The sequence below is a fragment of the Ascidia mentula genome, chromosome 5, assembly GCF_947561715.1.
Source record: "Ascidia mentula chromosome 5, kaAscMent1.1, whole genome shotgun sequence".
Lineage (NCBI taxonomy): Eukaryota > Metazoa > Chordata > Ascidiacea > Phlebobranchia > Ascidiidae > Ascidia > Ascidia mentula.
The window spans coordinates 10,952,125-10,978,862 of NC_138570.1; the positions used below are offsets into that span (position 1 = coordinate 10,952,125).

Consider the following 26,738-nt stretch of genomic DNA (forward strand, 5'->3'; position numbering starts at 1 on the left):
GCGTGAGAGAGCATTATACGCAAAAGAAACAAGAGTCAGAGTAGAGGGAGGGAGAGGGAGAGAAGTGAGAAAAACTTTTTCCAATAGGCGAGAGAGAAGAACCACTGTTTGGTCGAGCGATTGGGCTTCGGCGCTTCGCTGCTGCGAACCCTTATTTCTACTTTTTGTTGAGGTTTTGCCTAAATTTGATCTTGTTTGTGCAGATCTAAACCAAGGTGCTTTGGGCCTAATAGACATTAATCAGGGCCGCGTTCATGTTTAGTCAAAAGCAGAAAGAATTAGGTTAAAACAGTTGAACGTTTATGATTTAACGCTGGTAAGTTTTCATAACAAGAGGTCGGAAACATCCAACAGCCTTTGCCGGGTCGACGTTCCCTGTCGCCGGTCGAAGTAAGTTTCGTTTATCGACCTTGAAAAGTTACATTATATCGTCCTTGAATTTTGCACTATTTTAAGTTTGTTACAGAAGTATACGAGAAAGGTATCAAGGTTTGCTTATGATTTATTAACAGATATATTTTCTGCAGGTTAAGCAATATTCGTCTTCGGGAACATGATGTCGTGGCGAAACTTGTAAGTTGTTTTCGAAAAGATAACTAGCTTAAAAAGATTTTTTTAAATAAGTAGTTACTGTTTAACTGTTTAGAGCAAAAACCCTAAAGTCGGAAATGTATGAAAATATCAGCGCTCCATTGCAAATTTTTGTTACTTAGAGTTGTTCGTTGTTCTATACCTAAAGTATTTTTAGATAAATTCAATGAATTTTTTGCTCATTTACAAATGTTATGAAGTCCTTTCCTCTTACCCAGTTCTTTGTGAGTGCGACACCTTATAAAATGAAACGTTTAGCTTCTTTATGTTTTGCTTTCAGATGCGTTTTATTCCTGTGCTTGTACGTGCTTCAAGTCAATGCACAAGTGAGTAACACATTAGATTGATTGTAAATGGTCAATCTAAGATTCTAAGTTACAGGCGAGGTGAAAATTATCGCGTATAATTAATCCCTACTGCAAATTAAAGGCGTGTTCAGGATTGTAATCACGATGGGCACCTTCCGAAACCATTGCCAGTTTATTCTCATCGATAAGTTTGATTGCTTCGATTAATCACTTGGTCAGGATCACAGAGCAATTTGCCAGTTTGGAGAAACTGAAAATTTACCTATTGTTTATATACCATTGTTTTCACGACAAGCGCTTCAAAGGTTTGAACGTATGCGGAGCTGACGGAATTGCCCTACATTTAAATTGCGCGGTTTCCTGCCGCTAGGAAAAAGAATCACATAAATCTAAAGGACGGCGCCACATCTGACCCAATAAAATTGAAATTATGAGAAAGCGTACCCCTTAAAAACACAGTAATGGGCGCCGCCAGGTTGTCACTTTTTTATACGGCACGCATGGACGAAAATCATCGCACCAAACGAAAGGGTCACGTCAAATTGTTACCTATGACCAATATGTCATTCAACGCGTAATATTTTGGCAACCCAAGATGTTGAAATTTGACAAAACCGAGGTTAAAGTTAGGGTTAAGGGTCAATCAAATCTGGTTTAGTCCTAAACGGAAAACATTTGAAACCCGTTTTGGATTTTACTCAAGTCAAAATCGTCACGAAATTTGGCTGCTGGAAATATACTTAAATAAATTTTTGTTTTACTTTGCAGAGTAAAAAGTACGATGGACCGTGTGGAGGTCGAGACTGCTCAAAATTAGGAAAATGTGCGTTCTGTATATCAGAAAAAGGACGAAGAGTGAGTAAATATTCATTTTTAAAATCAGTGTTTACTTTTCGAAAAATAGCAAAATTCTGTTGAAGTCCCATCAACGATAATGTCTCTATGAAATTGCAACGTGTGATATGACTTAAGAAAACAACTTTCTACGTTAAACATTAAGCTTTCGCTGTGCCCGGATATGCGCTCTTTGTAGCAATGTGGGTCATGTTTGCTTAGAAGATTTGACATGATTTGTAATGCCCCGCTGATTATTTGATCATCCATAAATCATTTTGTAAATTTGTTCAGAGAGATTGAAAAAAGTGTGTACCCTGTCTTGACTAAAGCATGTTTTATTCGCAAGCTTTTTACTGTCGTAAATCAGCATTTATAAACAGTCACTCTTCATCAGGGGTTTCCTGGTAAACTTGGAAGCGAGGGTCCTCAAGGTGAAACAGGATTTTCAGGACCCGAGGGTCTAATGGGACCAAAAGGTTACTCTGGAACGAATGGATTTCCAGGAAGAAAGGGAATAAAGGGTGACAGGGTAAGTGTTACAAGCAACAGTTTAAAGATGGTGTCCATAACAATTTTTTTTTTAATTCGTAAGGGTCCAACTGGAGTGCCAGGTTTCTCTGGGGTAAATGGTATACCGGGTCATCCGGGAGAACAAGGGCCGCGAGGTTATCCAGGTGAAAATGGATGCAATGGTACGAAAGGAACCATGGGAAAAGAAGGGCCTCCTGGTATAGATGGGTTGGACGGTTTTGAGGTAAGTGTAGTTGCATTTCGGCCAAGTTTTTATTTTAACTTTCCCTGAGTAAATTACATCAAACCGTCCTGAAATCTTGACGTTTCTTGGCAGGGAGACATCGGTCCTAAGGGAGAGAAAGGGCAGCCAGCGATCATTAAAGATGAAAACATGATCAAGGGCGAACCTGGTGATGATGGTCCTGCGGGTCCGGTTGGATCTCAAGGTCCTAGTGGTAGACGAGGCCCTATAGGCCCAAGAGGATTTGACGGACCTCCTGGACCAGCGGTTTGTGATTTTTTTATGCAAACATTATGTCTACAACATGAAACAAAACACGTGGCACAGTGCACATATTATTCATAAAACTTGCATTTATTAATTAACCGTACAGTAATGAAGTACAGTAAATCAAGTTTTCATTGCGGATATAGGGTCAACCGGGTTCGCAGGGAGTGAGAGGAGAAAACGGTGAGAATGGAATCGGTTTCAATGGTCAAAAGGGACAAAAAGTAAGTTTTTGCTCGTGAATAGTCACACGAAACAATATTTTGACAGCAATGCAGCTGAACCCGTTTATTTGCTTTGTTGTAGGGCGAATCTGGACCACCGGGTACTCCAGGTGGAGGATTTGCTAGTGGCCTCAAAGGAAGCGAAGTTTTCCCTATTCCCGGTCCACCCGGTAACGATGGAGAAAAAGTATGATTGACTTTTGTTATGTGATTGACCCATATTTAAAACCAATACATTTTAGGGTCGAAAAGGTGAACGTGGAATGACGGGCGACATTGGATTTCCTGGCTCAATTGTACGATAAATTTAACTAAAGGTTTTAGCAACTGGCAATATATGTTACCAACTATTTTTTTTGTTTTTAGGGATTCAAAGGAATGTTAGGTAGCAAAGGAGAGAAAGGAGTTAGAGGATTGGCCGGACCCCGAGGAAGGCCTGGTATACCAGGTGTTTCCGGTTATGATGGAGATAAGGCAAGCAAATGATTTGCAGTTATGACCTAAGTTGGCACATAATCCTTCAGTTTAAACTTACAAAAAGCACATATTTTTACCGCTCATATGAAAAAAAACGCTCATATGTTATTCGTCGCTTGCACAGGGAGAGAGAGGTGAAATTGGACAGAAAGGTAGACCTGGCTTGGATGGAATTAAGGGTGAACGCGGTATGCAAGGATCTATTGGACAGCCGGGTCAGCCTGGGCTTATGGTATGTAAATAAATCTGCGTTAATGTTGCAGTAAAACTAGACATATACATTTTTTTTTAATTTTAGGGCCTGTCTGGGCCGTTAGGTCCTCCTGGCTTACCTGGCGAGCCTGGTATACGCGGGTCTGCAGGATCACCTGGAGAATATGGAACAGAAGGATCGCCTGGGGAGCCTGGTGATAATGGGTTACAAGGACCACCTGGCTTACCTGGTATTCCTGGATTACCTGGGGTTGGAGACAAGGGTAAAGCCGGGGCTAAAGGTATGTTCCTTAACACATATAATTTAATTGAGTTAATTAATAATGTGGGTTTGTTATGTAACAGGATTACGTGGACCAAATGGCCAGGATGGAGCTGTTGGGCTACCTGGTCTTACAGGTCGTAAAGGAGAGAGGGGACCTTCGGGAGAAACCATCCCAGGAGAAAACGGGAAAGACGGAATTCCTGGACCAGCCGGTGAACCAGGAAAAGTGGGACCGCGCGGTTCACCGGGAGAACCAGGAAGAATTATTACGCCTTCAATGGACGGGCCGATGGTTGGTCATCCAGGTCCTCCTGGACAGCGAGGTCCGAGGGGTGAAACTGGATTGACCGGTAAGTACAAATGACAACACATGACAATACGCAAATGATTCACTAATCCATATTTTACTTTTAAGGTGTAAAGGGGTTGATTGGACTTCCTGGCCCCAAGGGAAACAAAGGCGGAGAATGTGATTGTCAAGATGCGATAGGTGTACCGGGACAACCTGGTCCCCCCGGAATGAAAGGTTTGGATGGAATGACAGGCTTGCCTGGACTTTCAGGTCAACGTGGCGAGCAGGGTGAACCAGGAGAATTTGGTCCTAAAGGAGAAACAGGATTTATCGTAGGTTTCTGAACAAAATTAGCAGCATAAAAATTAACATGAAATGTATATTCGACAACAGGGTCCACAGGGTAAAACTGGGCAGACTGGAACTAAAGGCCAAAAGGGTGCACCAGCCACAATCCCGGAGGACTTATCTGCCGAAAAAGGAGAACCAGGCCTGACGGGTGGACAGGGTCCCCCAGGAGAAATGGGTCTACCTGGAAGGGATGGAGCTGATGGTCGAAATGGTCCAAGAGGGGAAAAGGTTTTCAAAAACTTGACACAAGGCAGTAATTTTTTTCGAAAAAGTATTAAAATTTTGAATGTTATCATAGGGTGAAATCGGGCCGCCAGGACTGCCAGGATTGCAAGGTGTGAAAGGTTTTACTGGCGCTCAAGGACGCGATGGGTTTGTCGGCAGGGACGGTTTCGGTTTTCCTGGACCTGTTGGAAACAAAGGAGAAAAGGGCAACGTTGGCTCTGCTGGACTGCAGGGATACAAAGGGCTTAATGGTATAAACGTATAATCACTTTGACAGGGATATAAACTTATACTTATTCCTTGTTGTCTAGCATATTTTTAACGATTTGTTAAGTTTTTTTGCCAGTGAAGAATCGACCGATCATTAAACATTGATTTAACTGTATGCAACTTAATATCAACAGGATCGCCGGGAGAACAAATTATATACGAAGCTCCGAAAGGAAGAAAAGGAGACACTGGAATGCAAGGAATCGGAGGCAGACAAGGACAAAACGGCGAAAAAGGAACTATGGGACCAGAAGGCCCGATTGGTCGCAATGGGGAAAATGGCTCACCGGGGGAGATGGGGCGACAGGGACCCGATGGACGTCCTGGGGAAAAAGGTAGTAAAATCATTTTATTTCACGACAAATATATTCTTTTCCAACAATTGCAAAAAACAGGCTTTACTGGACTTCCTGGTGAAAATGGAGAACCTGGAATACCGGGCCCAGTTGGCGAAAGAGGTTTTTCAGGACAACATGGACTTGACGGTTTCAATGGCGAAAAGGGTGAACCTGGAATGTCATTACAAGGTGAACCAGGGCCTCTTGGACAAAAAGGAACTCCAGGTCTTCCAGGACCTACAGGAATACCAGGGTTTATCGGCTTAACCGGTCCCAAGGGAATACCAGGAAATTCAGGGCTTTCTGGCCTGGATGGGGAACCGGGACCACCTGGTATCCAAGGTCTAGATGGCCCCACAGGTACAGATTTTTGTGTAACTGTAAAATAATTTACACAACAAGATGTTGTTTGATATGCAAATAGGTGAAAAGGGAGAGTCTGCCATAATCGGAAGACAAGGTCCACCTGGACCAATCGGATTGAAAGGCTTCAGAGGATTTCCAGGTCCACGAGGTGACAAGGGGGAAATTGGTCCACCAGGACCGGCCGCAAGTGGGATTCTCAAAGGCATAAAAGGAGAGCCTGGCCTTTCTGGAGTTCAAGGTATGTCATTAGCATTACTTGATGAATTCGAAAATCGAAAAAACTACGTTATTTAGGTCAGCCCGGACCACAAGGTGCAGCTGGTCCTCGAGGATTCGCCGGTACAAATGGCCAGAATGGTTTTGATGGTTCAATAGGTTCAAAAGGTTCTAAAGGACAACCTGGTACGAATAATTAAATTCCGTTTTACAGAGCAGAGATAAATACCCATAGCCTATGTCGTTTAGGTGCGGTTGGAATTCAGGGCGAAACAGGTGTTAACGGAATAGATGGTACTGACGGTTTGCCGGGTGTTGTTGGCAATAGGGGCTCAACTGGACCCAAAGGAGAATTGGGTAAATTCGACTCTTCATCATTAAACAGATAATAAATGAGTTAAAATGTTCATGTAGCGATATTTTTTTGTTTAAAGGACTTTGGGGTTTGGAAGGAAGAAAAGGAGCGAAAGGAGAAAAGGGGACGATGGGACCAGGTCAACTGCGAGCATTACAAGGATATCCTGGTGCTCAGGGCGAGATTGGTGAAAAGGGCGAAAGAGGGCTAAACGGTAATTAAGCAAATTTTCAGGAAAGCAATGTTTCAAAAAAACGTTTTACACATTGTAAAGGTATTCCTGGCCTGTCTGGACCTTCCGGTGATCGTGGCGAGTCTGGACTCCCAGGAATGGGAGGGGAGCCCGGGTATCCAGGTCAAAGCGGTAATGATGGTCGTTCTGGAAGTAAAGGAGAAAAAGGTCAAAGAGGAGAACGTGGGGCGGTTGGGTTTCCTGGTGTTGCAGGAAGCAAAGGTAAAGATGGTTTACCAGGCTTAGATGGGGAAACGGGATTTTCGGGACTTAAAGGAACAAAAGGTAAGTTACAATGACATGCAAAAATGCTGAATAAACATTAATAAAACTATATATTCAAGGCCAAACAGGGGAACCTGGACCGAAGGGGAGAGACGGATTCCCGGGCTTAAATGGAAATGACGGACGGCCTGGAACACCAGGTTTTTCGGGTAGACAAGGCATACCAGGAATGGACGGACTTCATGGAACCCCCGGACTTAAGGGTGACCGTGGAATATTTGGTGAACGGGGCCCACCGGGTATGTATAGATATATTTTTTCGAAATATTATTTATTACAAGTATAAGTGTGTTTGTTCGTGAAGGCTTACAAGGCTTTCCCGGAAACAAAGGTTTTCCTGGTCCAAAGGGACTGGATGGGTTGCAAGGCGACTTTGGAATTCCCGGAGAAAAAGGAACAAAAGGCGAAAAAGGTACTTACCCAAAAATGAGAGCACGCATATATGTAAATGCAGTTCGTAGAATAAAATGGACTTTTGTGCCTTTGTTACACAAATACATATCAAAACAATGTTATTTTTGTTTTTATGCAATTGGTCTTCGTTTTTTCTTGAATTTTATCAACCATACTATTATATTGCTTCACCAGGAACTGATGGGCTTTCTGGTGCAAACGGACTTGATGGACTCCCAGGTGTTCCTGGACTCAAAGGACTGCCTGGTAAATCCAACGTCCCAGGTCCAAAAGGAGTGCGCGGCCCACGAGGTAACATATTACCATTGGCGGAAAATATCGTCACTATTTAACAACGTTTTTTTAGGATTTAAAGGTGAAGTGGGACCCGAGGGTCCACAAGGTCCAATTGGGTCTTCAGGTGCGCAGGGACGCATGGGACTGCCAGGTACATAAAACAGTACTGAAAACCGTTGGTAGTATGTTAGCAAACGTCGGTGTGCGGTATAACACTTGCAAACCAACAATATACATATACTGTACAATAGGCATCAGAGGATTTCTTGGACCACAGGGACTCCAAGGGGAAATTGGTCTACCTGGTTTTCCTGGACCAATGGGTGATCGAGGTGAACCAGGACTTAACGGACTTACTGGAAACCAAGGTAACGATTATGCACACATAGCAGATTTATGTAACTAGAAAATATAACTTGACGTCGGTTCGTAGGTCCTCCTGGACTGGAAGGCCAACCCGGCCACTCTGGAAGAAGAGGGTTTAAAGGCAACAAGGGACAAACAGGCGAATCGGGCATTGCTGGGTTAGATGGATTTTCTGGTCCGGTTGGTGATGATGGCCAACCTGGACGAAATGGACTACCTGGAGCTAAAGGTTATTATACATTTTCAAACTAACTTTTTGCTTGTTGTGATATGGTTTAATTTGTTGTTAAATTAAAGGTACCAAGGGTACAAAAGGCACTCAAGGCCTGCTAGGTGAACTCGGTGAAAAGGGTGGTAGAGGTTTTCCTGGTGCTTCCGGTCTTCCGGGTCACTCAGGACAACCTGGGGAACGTGGTGATCAAGGTATTCCGGGAAGATCAATTGAACCATCGCAATTGATACCGGGTTCTAAAGGAGAAGCAGGGCTTCAAGGACTGCAAGGCTTTCCTGGCAGCAAAGGAAGAGTTGGACTGCCAGGTCCAACAGGTCGAAAGGTTTGTTTATGCTGATATAAGTTTATTGTTGTAGTTTATTACACAACATAATCGGAACGGAACAGCGTTGCACGCGAAAGTATGGAATACCCTCGACGGCATAGTGGATCACTTATATAGGAGGGAGTCACGTGACACTACCACGTTATACAAGCACTCATGCGAAACACACCACAATACGGACGGCCACCTCATGAACTTTAATAAATTGTTTAAATGTAGGGCGAATCAGGCGAACGTGGCCTCGACGGAAGAGATGGAATACCGGGCACAAATGGTCAAAGAGGCAATCCCGGACCACAAGGTTTTGATGGTCCCAAGGGTTACTCTGGAAAAGATGGAGCTCCGGGTTTACAAGGGGAAACGGGCCGAGCTGGGCGAGTGAGACCACCTGGCCATATTATCGTTAAACACAGCCAAACCGTGGACGTACCGGAGTGTCCAGTTGGTACAAACAAATTATGGGACGGGTTCAGCTTGTTGTATCTGGAGGGAAGTGAAAAGTCTCATGGACAAGATTTAGGTAATATTAATTTGCATAGCGTTTCGTTTTGTTATCTTAAATCTGGTTCTTTTCAAAAGGCCAAGCTGGCTCCTGCATGAGAAGATTCAGTTCAATGCCTTTCTTGTATTGCAACAATAACAACGTTTGCAAGTACTCGAGCAGAAACGACAAGTCTTACTGGTTGTCAACCACTGCCCCTATTCCCATGATGCCAGTTGCTGTTGACATGGTATTGTAATAACAAATGTGTAGAATTTTCTCTTCCTGTGTTACATTTATTGGTATCTTTAAAGGTACAAGAACACATCAGTCGGTGTGCAGTGTGTGAATCACGTTCGGTTGCTGTTGCTGTTCACAGTCAGGACATGATTGTCCCCCCGTGTCCATCAGGATGGCAAGGACTGTGGTTTGGATACAGCTTTGCCATGGTTAGTCAAACATTTAAAAGTTAGGATTTAATGGTTGAAATTAATTATGATTTTTTAAGCATACTGCGGCTGGTGCTGAAGGAAGCGGCCAATCACTCTCAAGTCCAGGTTCGTGTTTACAAGACTTTAGAGCAACGCCTTTCATTGAGTGCAACGGAGCTCGAGGACATTGTTTCTACTACAACAACCAATACAGTTTCTGGCTGTCAACAATACCCCCAGAAGAACAGTTTGACACACCACATATGGAGACACTGAAAGCAGGCAACTTACGAATGAGAATTAGTAGATGCCAAGTTTGCACGAGAATTAACCAATAGGAATTTGCGCATGATTTGTAGCGGACAATGCTGCAAAGCGAACAAAAATATACGGCAGTAGTAAGTAAAAGTTGAAAGCCTTATGGTTATTTAAGTTGTTTCGCGTGTGTGCCAATGAGAAAATGTTGGTGTTTCATATTTTTGACACGTGGTCATCGCTGCCTTGTTAATACTTATGACTCAGCATACACGCATTTTTGAAACAATAATGTACAGCAGCGAAAAACGCAGGATTAGAAGACTGCACTGTCAGCCGTTAACAAATGCAGTTGTTTGACCTAATGCGTGTTTGTGTCCTTTCTATGTAAACAAAGATTGTGTTTCTTCTTTTCAGCATTCAACAACAGCATATTTTCAGTGTTTTGCATTTCGCTTTGATTATGGTCGTTTTTGATTATTTTGTATTTGCGACACTTTTTTGCTTTCATTTAACTCAATATTGTTCACAATTTCCACAATTACTGCAAGGTCTACCTACAATGTAATTTTACAATGGTATAATTGACCTGTTTGGGGGTAAGTAATATAATAATATACAACAGAGTCTGTGGTGTACAAACAAGACCACAATCAAGAACTTGCAGTTTTATTTAAACTTTCCATACTTTACAAGTACAGTTTAATGTATGGCAAAAACGTTTTATTTGTAGTTTACTGGAACAACTAGTATGTTTGGTGCAGTGGCAAAAAGGCCCAAAAAAAGGTGTCAGCTATTCCCAAAAAGGGGAAGTCACTTAACACTGTGTCGGTCATGAAATATTGCCATAAGCATGCTGCTTAAAATAACACCAATTGTTTGCAAAATTTACTTCAACAGTATTCTTTATGTTTAAGGATTTTGGACCCAAAAAATTAAGTACATGAAAAAAGAAAGCCTTGGGACAAAAATAAAATATTTTAAATTACACAGCAGCAGCTTGGCATCGAAAAACAGCAAAAAAATCAAAATCAGTTGGAAAGGCAGTAGAGCACAAAATTGGACAAGCAGTAAAAAGTGCTGTCATAAAAAATAAAAATATGGGTTGTGGTCTTCTCCTAAATAATTGAATCTATTTTAGCATTGAGATGCATCCAAAATTAATGCGCCACATCGTTTTTCACCGAAAAAAACGATTCTGCTTTCCACTTTTAGACACAGCTAATTAAATCATGGCGGTTATTATTATAAAATGTTTGGAAACCGCCACTGGTTTAAATTTTAGATTTATACCTGGATTTTCTTCAAATAAGATGCATTTAAAAAAGAATTGTAGAGATTGTCAAAAAGTTCAAGCTGACTTCCACACTTCAAACAAAAATATCCACCTTTATGGCATTTGCCAAACTTTACAAACAATGTTTCTGGGGCCTGATTGGTGAAAGCATATGCAGTGACCTATTGTGAACATGAAAACCTTGACCTCTAAAATATCCAAAACAAAAATACTAAACATTTCCTAAGAATGGCGAGTACATGCAGTATAACAAACCAGTGATAAGGTTACACTGTACATGAAAAATTATGCAGCAATGTTGAAAATTAAATTGCTTAAGGCTAGATGCATTGGCTGAGGTAGCAAAGACAAACTGGTGACCCAAACATCATTCGCAGACTCCTAGAAAACAGAAATGAGGAGTTTTAGCACAGCAACAAAATAAGTGATGCTTAAATAAGAACATTTAAATATTTCAACCACTGAAAATTAAAGCAACTTACTGACATATTAGTTGTAACACCTACTTGTATATGTTTGCAAATACCAATCACTCTTTCAATCAACTCCTTTGATTCCTGGAGGGCTTCCCCATACACTGCATCAGCAAGTAATGAAATGACTGCAGGTAAATTGCAGTTATTTTCACCAAGCAATACAGGGTTGCTTCTAAAAAAGAAGTGCATTGGTAATATTATATCTCCCACCCACTTTTTCCTTTGAAAAATGTGTGCACTTCTAACTAAAAAGACTTAAACTTGCCCTTCTATGAGATCGCATAGATATGAATAAACATGTACTGCTTCCTCCTTATCCTCCGTAACCGGGAGCCAGGAAAGCCAACTTTGCAAAAGAGCTGCCACCTCTTCAGGTGAGCCAATTAGATGTGGCTGATACTTAAGAATCTTTCCAACAGCAGAAATGCAATTTTCTAGCGGGGCAATATCATCGTGAGGAAGTTGTCCACCCTGAATCCCTCTCCCCCTCGGTCCTTCAATTACTCTTCGGAGCCTTGGGATTGCATCTGTAGCAAAGCAATAGCTTTTTTGCCTTTTTTATGCTTTAGTATTTATTGTCATGTTTGCGTTTTACATACTTGTCCTGGTAAAGGTCGGTTGGATAAAGACTGAAACGCCGACCGAATAAATAAGTTTTGCCAGAAACGCTTTGTATTTATTGATTCACACTATCTGGTTTTAATCATTGTAGTTGAGAAAAACAACTAATAACCAACAGTAACCTCTGATAGCAACTGCAAACGCATCTCCAGCTGATTTGGCCATCACACCAATCCCATATGAAGCAGCTTGTCTCACTTCTCCAGAATCATCCTCAATATATGTTAACATGGGCCTACACAAACCAACCTACATGACAAGCACCAAACAAGTTGTAAAAGAAATTACGTCAAGAAGACTTCCTGGTATTTAAGAGCTTCATGTTTGGTGTATTCTATGACATCATCAAAAACACAAAGGGACCACTGTCTGTCCGCCCAAGGTCTTTGTGGATCCTGAAGTATAATAACAGGTTTTAACATACCTGTGTTCATAGAGAGCAAAAGACCTACCAGAAGTTTTGCATAATGTGGAAGCAGTGTTTCAAACAAAGGAAAGATGTCAGAGCCATGACTTCCAAACAAAGAATGTAGAATGTCAGCAATTTTTGATAAAATATAAAAATCATCTTGATCTTCATCTTGTAATGCTTCCTCCACCTGATTTAAGATTGGCACAATGTAGGAAAGTTTTTCAAACCAGTCGACATCATTTTGTACCTGTTCATCATAATCCTCATCTTGCCTTTTTTCCAACCGCTCATTTGCACGTTGAAAATGTTGTTCAAGCATCTTGTGGAGCAACTTTGTAAGTTCATGATATTGCTCCATACTGAAACATCCTTTGCCACGAAGTTCAATACACTTTTGAGTAAACAACAAATTTAAACTATCAGCAACTAGTGTAAAAATGTAAAATCAGCATGTCATTTACTCTGTAAATTAAATTTCAACATACACTTTCAACCTACTCTTGCAAGAGATTCCATGATTATAGACAGGACATCTTTATCAGGCTCATCATTTACGGCAGCAAGAATATGGGGTGAAATAAAATTCCAAATCTGCCCAACATACTCTGGGCCACGTAGTTCTGCACATTCCATTAGAAGTGGGATGGATTCAGCAGCCGATGATCTCACACGTAACAAAAATTAAGGAAAAATTTTGGTTGCAATTTAGTCCAAAACAAATTATTGAGTTAAGTTCAGATTCAGTATTGTGCAAAATCTAAGATAACCTAAATATATCAAATCACAAAGTTATCTGTGACAGCTGTTAAGATTCTATTTAAATAAGAAACTGATGATGCTCTTTACAGGGCGATATATATTTTTCTGTCTGCCAGAGTGATTTTTTCCGTTATACTCAGAAAAATTTTAACAAATTTTGTTTCCTTTAAGATCACAAATTTCACAATGTTAAAGTAACTACTTAATGTACAAAAAGGATATCATCATGGAAGTAGAACTTCAACAGAGGAACCATAAGTTTCACAACCTCCTCAACGTAATCAACAAAACCTTCTTTTAATTCACGAGCATAACAAACCAACATTTGACATGCTGTTGACTTTTCTTCCAAACCTGCTGTCTTGATTCCAAAACTTTGCTAAAACCGTTTGTTTATTGTTTTTTTTGCAAAGCATTGAACTACTTATTGGTGTTTACCTGATCTCCAAGTTTAATAAACTCCCATCCATCATCTTCATCAATATTTTCAAGATCCTGTGAATCCAACATTGTGACTTCTGGTTTAATTGAAGCTGCTTTCATAAGGGGTCCCATGACAACAGGTAAATAGGAAACAAACTTTTGTCCCAAAAGTTTACACATTCTGCAAAAAACATTCAAAAATTATTAAGAGATGTATTAACTTCGCCATATCCTTATACAGTACCTGGCCCATGCACTAATCATGTATGATATTTGTGGGTCATCGTCTTCCCAAGATTCAATATTTGCTTGGGTCTTTAGTAACTGTTCCATAATTGCCTACAAAAGTATTTCAAATTTAAAAAGCATCCTGTTTTACAAAAGACCAGATAAAGTATTCTTTGTCCTTAGTAAATATAACTGGGGATAATTTTGTTGGTTTATTGAGGCTCGAATAACCAGCCACAACTTCAAAACAGTTATTCTAAACAATACTGCTATAATCAGAAAACATTTTGCACCTGCGCATCAGGCATAAACTTCTCTGATCCCACAGCAAGACCAATTAAGCTTATACATTCAATTGTTTTTCCTCTAAGCATGCGCAATTCTTCACTGTGTGCATTCTGAAAATTTTTTTTTTCAAAATAGATATGAAAAATAAGGTGTGTGGACAATCATACCTCCATAATATATTTGAGCGAGGGCATAAACCTTTCATAAAACGGGGTAAATTGTTCCTCAGCAGTGTCAGCCACAGCAGCAATTGTGGTTGTCACTTGCTCCAATACAAGTTTTGTTCCTTTCTGTACTAGCTACATGTAAAAATATTAAGACTTTGACAAATTGGAAGTAAAGAAAATGATTAAATTAAAAAAATATATATTTGCTAAAAGAGCTATTTTTGTTCTTTTTATGCTTGAAAACCTGGTTGTGTTCACAAAAGTTAAACTCAGACTTATTTACAAGCACACCTCTTGGATTTTCGTCGTAAGGACAAGTTCCAATTTGGAACACAAAGGTTCAAGATATGGAACCAAAACATTCTTCGGACAATCTTCAACAAAGTTTACCAATGCAGCTCCAGCATGAGCCTAAACATATTTGGAGAAATAAATTTCGCATGAAATTTAAATGTCACACTTGGTATCATTAGGACTGGTTCAGAAGAGAACCTGTTCTGTTTTAGCAAGAGATTACCTGAACACGAGGATTGCTTTGATCATCAAGAACAGAGCACAATGCTGGGATAAGTTTGTCATGAAACTGCTTTTGCATAGTAGATGCGAAGTCTGTGCACATCTGACCTACCGCATTGCATGCAGCATAACGTACCCTGGGATGCTGTACAACATAACTTATTTTTGTAGAGCTAATTTGCAATATTACAAACGCAGTATATAACCAAACAAAAAGGGGTGGAAAGCATGTTGACCAATGTAATCAACAAGGAAACTTTTTGTTGATACATGATCGACTTATAGACGACGCTACGCAAAAAATTAAAGGGAGTAGTTGAACTTCTACAGGGAATTACCCTATATTTTAGCAATCCGTGATTGTTACTTGAGTCAAGTTTTTTATTTTGCACATAGTTGTGTTTCAGTCGAACAAGAATAAAAGCTTTCACATAAAAGACTACTATCAGTTTTTGCCTATTTTTTTTAAAATAACACAAACTCAGACACGTTCAACCAGTTAATATTAAATGATTGACATGTTGGTCATTTGTTGTTATAGAACAGTGGTTCCCAAAGTGGTCGTCAGTGCCCCCTGGGGGCATTTGCAATCGTACAAGGGGCGCTGGAGACTGAATGGGCGATTGGGGGCGCTTGGTGACTGGGCAAATTTTCTCTTATAGCGTAAGTCTGTGTTTCGTTTCCCAACTGGTGGTACGTTTACCACTAGTGGTATGCGACCGCATTCCAGCTGGTATGCAAGCATCTTTCCGTAATTTTCTTAGTTTTTACTTGGTGGAACGTGCGTTCAGCGCATTCACCACTCGGAAAAAAATGGAAAAAGAAATTGTCTTGATATCGACAATTGAGGAGACGACATGAAACCTTATATTGAGAAATTGGTGTCATTGCGCTAACCTCACCCATCGCATTAATTGACAAGCAACAAATAAATTCGTTATGTTTTTTTGTCTGTTCTGTTGGGCGTTGTTATATGACTAAGGTGTTTGGGGGGGGGCGGTACAGAAAACAAGTTTGAGAATGGCTGATATAGAAGAAACAGAAATTTGCCAAATTACTCCAATATTACATACTTGGTCATTTAGAAAAGGTAGCACAGCATCCACAACTTGTTGCAAAATCTCCTCCATAAACTTGTGGCAGCCTTCCCCCACAGCAGACAGGGCCATTAAACCCGCATGTCTATATCTCCAATCAGCTGCATACAAAAATGTTACCAAACCCACAAACCACACAAACTTTTAAAAATACATACGGTTTTGCAACATTGGTGGGACAGTTGCCATAATGTGTGGTAACATTGTTTTGCCACCAACAGCACATGCAAATCTGTCAAGTGCATTTTCTCCGGCCACTGTGTTTGCATCACAATCATCTTCCTCAGCATCATCAGTTACCGACCACTCAGCAAGTGCTTCTGTCTCATCATCAAGGTCCACCATCATGGCTAACATTTGAGGAACTTTAAAAAAAATAATTGATATCAAACACTTTCAATGTGAAGATTTAGATAACAATGTTTAGATTTAAAACCAATATAATTTCAGTGATACAAGTATAATGATGATTTACATTGTTAAAATGTTTGTACATGGCCAAAAACTAAAAAAAAAACAACAAAATTATTAAAAAAACATTGGGAAAATATGCAAAAAAACACTGAAATAGATCTAACTTAACAGGGCTTTAGGGTGGTAGGAAATATTTTACCTAAACCTACTACTTCCAACCAGAATTGCCGAAACTAATTTCATGCATTAAATAGTGGAGTGGATTATTTTATGTATATACAGGATTGAAATACCATCCTTGATTGTATTTCTAAAAAAATTCTTATTTCTGGCTGCTGTCTATAAGTAGTAGATAACACAATGTTAAATACATGCCTTTTTATTGTTTTGTGTGGCATCCTTGTGTCGAGAGACATCACCCCTAAAAGGTTTTACGATTGCTCTCAAGTTTATATTCTAATAGAAATTGTACTGCACTATGAAAGAAACACTGTAGAAAAATCCCATTCTATTTCCTTTTGTTAGTTTCCACAACAATGGCCCTAGTTTTGAAATGTTGACTTGAATTTGTGGAATTGACTGGACAATTTAAACAAATTTGTTTTGTCATAAGGTGCATATAGTTAACAACTTTACATACTATGTTGTCAGTTAAACATTTCTATGTTTTTTAATAGCATGATCAGAAAAGAAAATGTAAAATTTATCACGACAAAAATGAAGTAATGATAGTAAAAAATAGGGATGCACGAAAGTTTGGTTTGTCGAATTTATTCTGGCGAAACGAAGGTTTTTATAATTATATATTATATACGAATTTTACAAAAATATTCGGCCAAACCAACACTTTTTTACTGCATGTAACGCTAATACATTAAGTTTAGTACAAATTAGAATCATTGTTCAAACTGTACGAAAGTGTTTGTTTTATTTGTTTATTGCCACTGAGGTGATGAAAATCAACTTTAAGCAGTTGTTACAGCAGTCGAGATAATTCTTTAAGTGCCAAAAAAGGCTGTATGGTAGGATGAGATCCAATTCAGCACATGTTTTGTTTAAATTTATTGCATTTAAAGAGCCAAAATAAGTTTCGGTTTATTTGGCCAAATTTATTCGGAAAATTCGGTTTCGGCCAAATAAAAACAATGCTGTTTCGGTGCATTACTGGTAAAAAACATAAATGAATAATTGCAGGCATATATACTTTGAAACCTTACTCACCAATCATAGGTATCATTTGCTTTTGTTTACGAACCAAACCTGGAGCAGTTTCAGCAAGTGTGACAATTGTTTCAAGTGCCAACTGTCTAATGTTGTCCATACATTCACAGTTTGATACAACCTGTTAATCAGTGAAACCATAGTAAAAGCACTGAAAGCTAAAAACATTACTGCAAACAGTCTTACATTTAGGCAAACAGTGAGAAGATTCTCCACATGTGGCCTGACAACTTTTGGAGCTTCCTCACAAAGTTCAACCAGAGTTTTGAAAACAGTGTCTTGGTCATCAGCTGCACTTGATCCGGCAGCCTATATGACACAAAGTTTAGACCAAAAACAAGACCTAAATAATAATCCAGTGCGAGGCTGTGGAACATTAAAATGTTTACAACAAAACAATCAAAATAATTGGAAAGAGTATGTATGAAATTAAACAACATCACAATTTCCAATTTATCCTGATTAACAGAGCTTGAAAAGGTTTTTGAATAAAGGGCATCATTATTTATGTTTTCAGAGTATTTTGAGAAATGTACAAGGAGCTTATTTGTTGTATTGGTGCCTTCCACCTAGGTCTACAATAAAATTGTAATTATTTATGTGATACTTCCGACCCCACCAAACCTTATCTTCTCAAACTGCTAGATACTCTATGAGGCATAGGTAACAAATTTGTACAAAACTGCTTTTAGAAATTTATTAATTCAAAACATTCTGGAACAAACCGTGCATGTGTACATAATAACGAATAAATTTTTCCTGGTGTTATTAAAAGCAAAGTAATTTGGACAAACCTGAAGTACTCCTGGAATGAGATCACTAAACTGACGAATAAGTTGTGTGTCCCCGGTGTTATCAAGCAGGAATGCAACTGTTGCCTTAGCTGCAAGAAACCTTACCTAGCAAGCATAGGCAGACTTGAATGTTCAATAACTATACCATCGGAAATTACTTATCACTTACCTGTTCATTTTCTTGACTTTGCATGCATTGTCCCAACATTTGTCTGATAACTTCACGATAATGGTCTTGTTGGCTTCCAAATATGCCCGGAAATTGGCTAAAACACACAATAAACATCATGTTGGCCCTTTTGTTCAAAATTAATGAAGTGGTGTAAATACTTTACTGTTTACTTGTACACAGCATTAAAGTACCAGTTGTCACAATATGAAAATATTATTACCAAAACACATGCAATGGAATAGCCTTCAGACCAACTGTTTGTGAGCTCACACATCGGAACATAAACTGCAACACTTCAGGCCATAAGTTGTTTCCGCCATCGTCTAATACAAATAAAAAGTTTATTTTGTTTTTAGATTATTTAATGCACTAAAGCAGTGTTTCTAAACCAAGTTGAAAGGTTTACCCCACAATTTTTTGACAGGATATATAAAAAAAAATATCCGTTTGTACAAAACACTTAAAAACCACTGGGTTAAAAAATCAATTTTTTTTGTGCTGACCAAGTGTGTTCTGAAAGAGTAACTTAAGATTTGAAGTCATCAACAAATATCAATAAAAGCGGAGGTTTGATAAATTTATTGTAACTCAACAATGTATGGCCAAAGAACAAATCACCAGCACTGTCAAAGTTGTAGTCATTGGAAACTCTTGTTGTACACTATACCAACCAACCATTTGGCATAACAGAACAATCTAACATACAAAATTCTACAATGTATTCATATGCTATTACCAAAAAGCTTTCTTGATAACTCTGCAATGCAGTCTGCCTTTTTTCTTCTGACAGAATCATTCTCTTCTATTTCCACACTTCTGATTAGTTGAGCTTTTACTTCCTGTTTCACTGCTTCATCTAGAGTATATTTGACCATATTAGAGTTTTCATTGTAATGAATACAATAAATAGTAAGCATAAGTCCAAAACAAATTTGTGACAATTGTTTACCTGACAGATAAGGAATACTTATTAATTTAGCTTAAAAGATCACCAGGTTGTCATTTTGCAGTTGATCCACACTTAAAAGTATTTTTGTAATTTAACAGATTTAATCTTTTGTCACTCAAAAGTTGATTTAACCAAATTGCATATACATATAATATGTAAAATCCTTGTGAAAAATTGAGTACTAAATCACACAAACTTTTCATCGATTAAATATGCTTGTGCATTACTAGTAAATACCTAAATGATAAGCCAATAACGGACTGTACAAATGAAAACACTGGCATTTAATGTTGCCATTTCTTTGTGCATATAATAAAAATAAAAAACACAGTTTTAAATACAAACCTAGAACTGAAAAACTCTCTGGAAAATGTGTGGTAATTATTCTTCTCAATAAAACTGCTGCGAGCTGCTGCAGGTCTGATTGGTTGCTTTGACCTGCAACTACTGAGGCTAACATTCTAAAGCGGTTAACCACTGGTATCTTTTCATAGTTTTCCTAAAAAGCAATAAAATACAGTTACATGCTTGCTTGTTTTCACTTAAAAGCATTCCATACCTCTGCTTGGGCACGTGTTTCATTCTCCGGGGATGCAAGTCCCAACAACAGCTGATGGAACTCAGCCTCAGCCATTTTTTACCAAATTTATCACCAATTTTCTGCAATAAACTAACAAACTTAAAACAACATTCTATGTTTTATGTGTACAGCAACTCCAAACGTCACCATTAAACCCGACATAAGTATGCGTGCAATCTTCGGTAAATTTTTTCACAATGACATCGTAATTTATTGTAACTACGTTTACGTATATAAAACTTGCATACAACGACCAACAACTTCGTGCGTTTTGTTACCAAGCCTCGTGGGTTGTGTACTCACCCTCCTGCTGCCCTACACTCCTTTGACTGAAGCAATGACAGGCCATTGATGAACGCAAAACATCTCCCGCCACTCACTTCGCAACGTGACAAACGCAAGGCAACACACGCGAGTTTCCACGAGCAAAAACATGCGCATGTCGCGTATACGAAAGCAACACCAACGGCGCTGTTTAGCTCTGTCCTTTTCCCTGTCGTTTGGGTTTTCAAACTTGTTCCTATTATTCATTGTAAGCTGCAGACAGGGCCACTATTTTGACGTAATAAGTCTCATCAGTGCAACTATATGGTGTGACTTACAACGATCTTGTCACCTAAGTAGCCGGCAAAACTTCCACTTTTTGGTGACTAAGTTTATACTTTTTTTAAGAAAAGGCGAATGTCGTTCGTGCACTGTTGTGATTTTGCGCCCTTTTGCCTATAGTGGCAATTTAAGCTCTGTTGCCCTTGGCAGACTTGGAAATCTAAATATCCTAATTCTATATTTTGGCGAATAAGAGCAAAATGTTGGAAATTCTAATTCTAATCTCATTTGGAAAACTGAGTATAAGCTCTAATTCTAGTTCTAATATAATTTTCGATTTTACCAAATATGCTACTTTGTGCAGCACAAAACTGGTCAATCTTGGCCTATAAATCGGTGCTCATTGTAATGCCACAAAAATCTGGTAGGGTCTAATAGTTAAAGTCGTGACCTGGCATACCCCGGGAAAACAAGATGGAAGATGTGGAGTTGTACAAGCTGAAGGAAAAGATGGACACTAATGCTCCAGCATTGCGCTGTCACTGAAGAGCAAGATTTACCCACAAAGTAGAGGAAGATAGCGATGGTCGATTCATAAACGTTTATAAAAATGCAAAATATGCATTATTAAAGCAGTTTGCACCGCTGATGCTACCTTATGAAATAGATTTGTTCTTGAAAGTTTGTAACGCGACTTAAACAGGCTGAACCTGAAACGCGTCCCAATGAACAGATAGGCTACATCTTTTGAGACACAGATAGCTGGAACGCGACAAGAATTGAGTTTTTGTTTTCCTGAAGGAAATTGCCTGTGTGCTTAAACTCAGCGAAAAACACGTGGCAGAAATGGTAAGGATTTACATAAAATTAAAATTGACGGGGTCAATAGTCTACGACCGCTATAAACTGGCATGGAGGAAAGCCAAAACAAGACATTTGCAACAAACAGGATACCACGAACAACTCGGATAATGGTCCACAATTTGCAAGCTTTTACAAAAATTTCGAGATTTGCATCTAATAGGCGCGTCACATCCCATATTGCCGCAAGCCAACGGAAAAGACGAACGCCAAAACTGTTCGCTGCTGAAGGTGAAGAGAATCGCTTAATAGAAGGGAGGATTGGAAAGATGAGATCTCGCACAAATTTCTCATGATGAATCCAACGACTCTATAGATTCGAAACATGAGAACACATACTAATAAAAATACGCCATGCACCTTACCTGTACGTAACCAAAGACATTGCAAATAATGTATCAAGTCACAGCGTCAATGTAAACCACTTGACGGTTTTGGAGATTTTGTCGTGCATAAAAAAGTGTTCGCAGTTTACGTTTAATTTTTAGTGGTGTTGTGGATGTGGTTCATTAACTGAAAAAGGGCGAAATGTGGTATTTGGCACCCGTACCTTTGATAACTTTTTTGCATGTTTTTTTCCTTTAATTACTTTTTAAATTGGAAATAATATAGTAAAATGGAACTAAATCTGAACCCATGAGGTATTTTCGCAAACCCAGAACCAAACCAGAAACAAAAACGTTTAAAAACCCGTGATATTTTATAATAAAAGATCGTACAGACGCTGATCCTCTGCCACGTGAGTAATTTTTGTTGATAATCAATTCATTATTTTCTTTAAACCACGCCAAACTCCATTGTAACAGATTAATTGAAGCAATGCGTTTAAGGCGGATCCCGACCACTTCTTAGTTAGATAATCACTTTTGGCCAGTCTCCGGGACAATTTATCTGTCGATTAGGATAAGAAGACCGAACTAGCGTTTAACGTCCTATGCAACCCATGACCACCCGAGGGCACTGACTGCGATCCTACAGCAGACGGTAGTTCTTCGTGAGGAAATCTCCTTCACGTTAGCGCCTAAATCGACAATCCTTTTGGTTTTATCGTCACAACATGTAAAACGTTTATTGTTCATATGGGCAGTGACTTATCGTGCAAAACAAAAGTAATTTAAGTTGAGCAATACGCTGGAGAATGTATTTTCAGAGTTACTTGTTTGTAACATTGGCATGTAAACCAGTTCTGTGAATGTGTAGGGTGAGTATGTGACTGTATACTTTAAATGCAAATACAAATAATGAATGTAGAACATAATGCAAGAACGATGTACACAGTTTGTTGACATATCAAATATATATTTTTGATGAAATACAACGCAAAAGAGCAAATAAATACAAATGCATTAAAATCCCATCCTGTATGTATTTTTTCCAATAAGCACTCAACAAGACCAGACTGCAGAATTATAGCGCCTCAAGTGTCTCCAGTCATTATAGAAATGAAATCTTCCAAATGTACTAGAAGGTACATTTTAAAAGTTAACTAATTTTTCTAGAAATCACTCTTTTAAATCAACAGTTTATACAGTTCATAACAAGGGGGACATGTAGCATTAACTTACTTTCTCCATCTCCATCTGTATCAAATTCATCAATCATTGCCCGTAATTCTTCTTCAGACATATTCTCGCCCAGTTCTCTGGCTACTCGGCGCAGATTTCTAAGCTGCAACATTCTAATTGGCACACAATTTTCTAATGAATAAAATAGTAATATACCGATATTTTGCCTTTTCCATCATCATCGAACAACTTAAAAGCTTTTGAGAATTCTTCTTGTGGGTCCCGTTCAAGCATCCATTCTGTCACTGAAAAGAATATTTATTATATATACCTGTCTTTTTTTTCAAAATATTGTATTCAGAAACTTATAGGTTTTTATAGTCCACTTCAATCCAAATCTTCAGAACATGATGTATTTCATAGCTATGTTCTTGATTATTCCATGGCAAAATAAAAATTCAAACACCTACTGACATCATTGTAGTCTTCAAAACTAATGCTTCCCGTGCCTTCTCTGTCATAATCACGTAAAACTTTAAGAACATCTGCTTTTTTAACTTCAAATCCCAGAGCTCTCATGGCAACCTTGAAACAACAATGGTAAACCACTGCAGTTATACCAATTTTTGAGATGCTATGTTGCACTTGTTGTACTACAGATTGAAAAAAATGTCGAACACAAAACAATTAGCATGCAGAAAACGTTTTGATAATCCAAGCATTATCTGGGCTGTATTATGAATTCACATAGGCTACCTTTAGTTCATGATAATCAATTCGTTGATCCTTATCTGTATCAAACAATTCAAAGGCCTCTTTAATCTCTTGTTTTTGTTCTGTGGTGAGATCCCTTCTTTTCCTCCGCTTTGTTTTATCCAGTCCAAGTTCATTTCTGAAAATTAATTTGCTGAAGATGTGAAACTTAGCCTACATAATTTCATTCATTCTCTTCTGTTATTCTTTTATGTATTAGTTTTGTGAAACAGATTAAAATTGACATGTCTTATAACAACAGAGTTGTACAAAAAAGAGTTTACACCAGAATGTTGTTGCCAATTATGTTTAGTTCAACAATGCCTTAGACAAGTAAGAGAAAAGCATTGCTTACCTTAAAGAGAGACTCATCGCGAGGATAGACAATATTTATTATGTTATTCAGCAACCCCACAGCCCAATAAATTCAAAATGTTTGAAGCAATAGGGGAATCACAGAATTCCGTTGACTGTGTGCAGTGAACCGCGACACATGACGAAGCCGATACAGGTACGGTTGTTGCTTGCGTTGTTTGTAAAAACTGAAAAGTTACGATTTGTTTAAATCGAAAACTGTTCACAGATATTGTTGTACTACTGGACATAGAGAACAGAAATGGATAAAGCAATTATTGATCGCCTAAAGCACATTGAAACTTTGTAAGTTATCATTGTATTTATGTCATATGTGTTAGTGTGTGATAGGCATCATAACTATATAACATTGTTATGAACATTGGAGATTCTTTTATCTAGCTCACAATACGTTGACAAACAATACACAAAGCTCCTTTTTGAATACTCCGGTTCATTTTGTCATTAATCTGGTTTAATTTATCGTTGTAATACTATTTCAGTTATGAGCAAGCGCCACCGGGAATGGTAAAAGAACATGAAGAACAACCAGAAGAATGTATTCCAGACACTGAACAAAATCGAGCTGCTCGAGAATTTTTGGCAAATGCCCCAAGTAAAGGTTTATGGATGCCACTTGGAAAAGAAGTGAAAGTTATGCAATGTAGGTTTGCCTGTATGTTTATAAAAATCAACTACTTGTTCCTATATTTTATTTATTATTATATTTTATCTGTTTTGTATCTCTAAATACTCACTTTTAGTATTGCCACAAATAATTGAGGATATTGCAGTGCTTCGTAGTTTGGAACAGTTTAAAGTTCAGAATAATATATACTGTAGTTACATGTTCTATAGGCTTATTTAGAAAACTTACACAAACATAGTAACGCAGGTAATACAACATACATCATGAAAATACATATTAAAATACACATGTGTGTTCACTACAATACCTATTCTAGATTAAAAAAACAATTACATTTTTTTATTTTATTACACATAAAAAGTATAGTCATACACTATGTGTGTACAAAAACATTGCCTGGTCAAAGTAAATAATGCTGGCTGAAAAAGAGCCTTCACCCATATTAAAAACTTTTTAAGACTCTTTATATGTTGATTATTTAGAAAAACAAATTAAAAATGGTTGGTTGAGAAGACTACTTTTGCATAAGATGTTAGCTTTTTCACAATACATATGTCATAGACTTGGATCAGTTACGCTGAAATCTTACACAACAAAAGTCATTTAATTTTTTCCCATTTTTATTTAGGGCCTCATTATTACCTTATCATTATACCTTCTGTAAAATATATACTTCATATATGTAATAAAGACAACCTCACAATTAATGTTATTGGACATATATTTCATTAAAAACATACATCTGACTATAGGCTGGAGGTGCAAGAATTATGGCCACAGGACTGGTGACAGAGAATGTCCACTTTTTAACAGAGGAAATGAAGCACTGGAAAAGTTCAGAGAGGTGCAATATAATTTGAAACAATGTGGTTGTGTAAAATATATTTTTACCCATGCCAAGCTCTATTGTCCCATAAACATTAGCAGGAAATTTTTTGAAACATGATGATATACGGAGTGTGTAGTTAAATATGAATATATTTTAAATTATATTAGCAAATTATATTAGAATTTTAATATGGCTGAAAAGATTTCTGTAATTATGGAACAAAGATATGTAAGATATCATATGTTGTGTGTTTAGGCATTCGAGGATCCTATGCATGTCATGATGACCAACAAAAAGAAGAAAGAACAAGAATCAAAGCTTCACTTTCTACAAAACGTTTTGGATCAGGCTTCAACAAGTGACAATGATGAATCAACAGACTCTGAAACACAAAACAAAAAGAAAAAGCACAAAAAGAAGAAAAAACAATTTTGGATTGAAAAAAAAGCCAGTGAGGACAAAACAATGAAAACATCTAAAAGTAAATCAAAGAAGCACTCGAAAACACAACATCAATCGAAAGGCCAGAAAAACAAAACTATAAAGAATAAAAAACAAAAACGCAGTCACAGTTCTACTAGTGAAGAAGAAGAAGTAAAATCAAAACGGCGTAAATCTCACAAACATAAAAGTTCTTGATTTTTGGAAATTTTCTTTTTTAATTGTAGATCGCATATCAGTATTTCTATTAAAAAAGTTTCGCCCTCGGGAAATGCCCGTCTTGTACTTTCTCCTCTGTCATAGAGAAGCTCAGTGATGTCACAAGGTAACCGGTGATGCATTGGGGTCAAATTTATGTTTCGATGAGCAGTGAGTCACATGCTGTTGCCAGAGCGATTTTCAGCGTGTTTGGTGCAGTTTTAGCGCATTTTTGCCCTTCTCATTCAGCTAGTCATTTGGTGGTGGGTGCTGTGAAAAAGTTAGTTGAAAAAGCACCAAAATGTTCAAGTGTTCATAGCTCAAAATTGAATCACAGAAGTATACCTTAGTTTGTGATTTTATGTTAGGCCCGCCTCTTGTCTACACATTCAGGTCAAAATTAGTTGCAGGATAGTTGCTTTAAGCGTACCCCAGGGGGCATTTCGCCCCCTGGTCGGACATTATTTTAGCTGAACTGGCTGCAAAAAATGTAAGTTAGTTTTGCGAAAAAATAAATCACAAAAACTTCATCCAATTTGCAA

The 26,738-nt window shown here is 38.2% G+C and overlaps 4 protein-coding genes across 4 annotated transcripts; 2 read left to right on the top strand and 2 right to left on the bottom strand.

Moving 5' to 3' along the window:
* Positions 1-207: 207 nt before the first annotated feature.
* Positions 208-10,272, top strand: LOC145903952 (uncharacterized). The gene is made up of 35 exons (XM_082992147.1): positions 208-390; positions 528-573; positions 872-917; positions 1,668-1,754; positions 2,131-2,265; positions 2,329-2,490; positions 2,584-2,757; positions 2,904-2,981; positions 3,064-3,168; positions 3,224-3,277; positions 3,348-3,455; positions 3,583-3,690; positions 3,757-3,952; positions 4,017-4,286; positions 4,352-4,560; positions 4,622-4,807; positions 4,878-5,055; positions 5,209-5,409; positions 5,470-5,772; positions 5,837-6,016; positions 6,073-6,180; positions 6,244-6,351; positions 6,429-6,563; positions 6,624-6,866; positions 6,926-7,105; positions 7,171-7,278; positions 7,455-7,571; positions 7,627-7,707; positions 7,808-7,924; positions 7,990-8,151; positions 8,220-8,476; positions 8,699-8,999; positions 9,059-9,210; positions 9,275-9,409; positions 9,469-10,272. Exons 2-35 carry the CDS (start codon positions 554-556, stop codon positions 9,727-9,729), a joined length of 5,265 nt encoding a protein of 1,754 aa, XP_082848273.1. The 5' UTR covers positions 208-390; positions 528-553; the 3' UTR covers positions 9,730-10,272.
* A 68-nt stretch (positions 10,273-10,340) lies between these two features.
* Positions 10,341-20,398, bottom strand: LOC145903953 (importin-5-like). Its single transcript, XM_082992148.1, has 26 exons — positions 20,364-20,398; positions 20,040-20,140; positions 19,826-19,979; positions 19,268-19,387; positions 18,752-18,854; positions 18,529-18,625; positions 18,360-18,464; positions 17,752-17,874; positions 17,566-17,686; positions 16,089-16,295; positions 15,907-16,031; positions 14,835-14,978; positions 14,609-14,728; positions 14,318-14,449; positions 14,156-14,260; positions 13,879-13,973; positions 13,650-13,815; positions 13,434-13,590; positions 12,951-13,123; positions 12,700-12,843; positions 12,493-12,639; positions 12,329-12,435; positions 12,163-12,275; positions 11,685-11,946; positions 11,450-11,591; positions 10,341-11,324 (listed from the first exon to the last, which is right to left on the bottom strand). The coding sequence occupies exons 2-26, from the start codon at positions 20,112-20,114 to the stop codon at positions 11,229-11,231; spliced, it is 3,333 nt and encodes a 1,110-aa protein (XP_082848274.1). The 5' UTR covers positions 20,115-20,140; positions 20,364-20,398; the 3' UTR covers positions 10,341-11,228.
* A 2,123-nt stretch (positions 20,399-22,521) lies between these two features.
* LOC145901549 (centrin-3-like) lies at positions 22,522-24,192 on the bottom strand. Its single transcript, XM_082989276.1, has 6 exons — positions 24,081-24,192; positions 23,729-23,864; positions 23,443-23,557; positions 23,189-23,277; positions 23,033-23,135; positions 22,522-22,928 (listed from the first exon to the last, which is right to left on the bottom strand). Exons 1-6 carry the CDS (start codon positions 24,095-24,097, stop codon positions 22,885-22,887), a joined length of 504 nt encoding a protein of 167 aa, XP_082845402.1. The 5' UTR covers positions 24,098-24,192; the 3' UTR covers positions 22,522-22,884.
* Positions 24,193-24,197: 5 nt separating this feature from the next.
* Positions 24,198-26,433, top strand: LOC145901550 (retinitis pigmentosa 9 protein homolog). The gene is made up of 5 exons (XM_082989277.1): positions 24,198-24,236; positions 24,309-24,385; positions 24,583-24,743; positions 25,481-25,572; positions 25,813-26,433. Exons 2-5 carry the CDS (start codon positions 24,342-24,344, stop codon positions 26,194-26,196), a joined length of 681 nt encoding a protein of 226 aa, XP_082845403.1. The 5' UTR covers positions 24,198-24,236; positions 24,309-24,341; the 3' UTR covers positions 26,197-26,433.
* Positions 26,434-26,738: the final 305 nt, after the last annotated feature.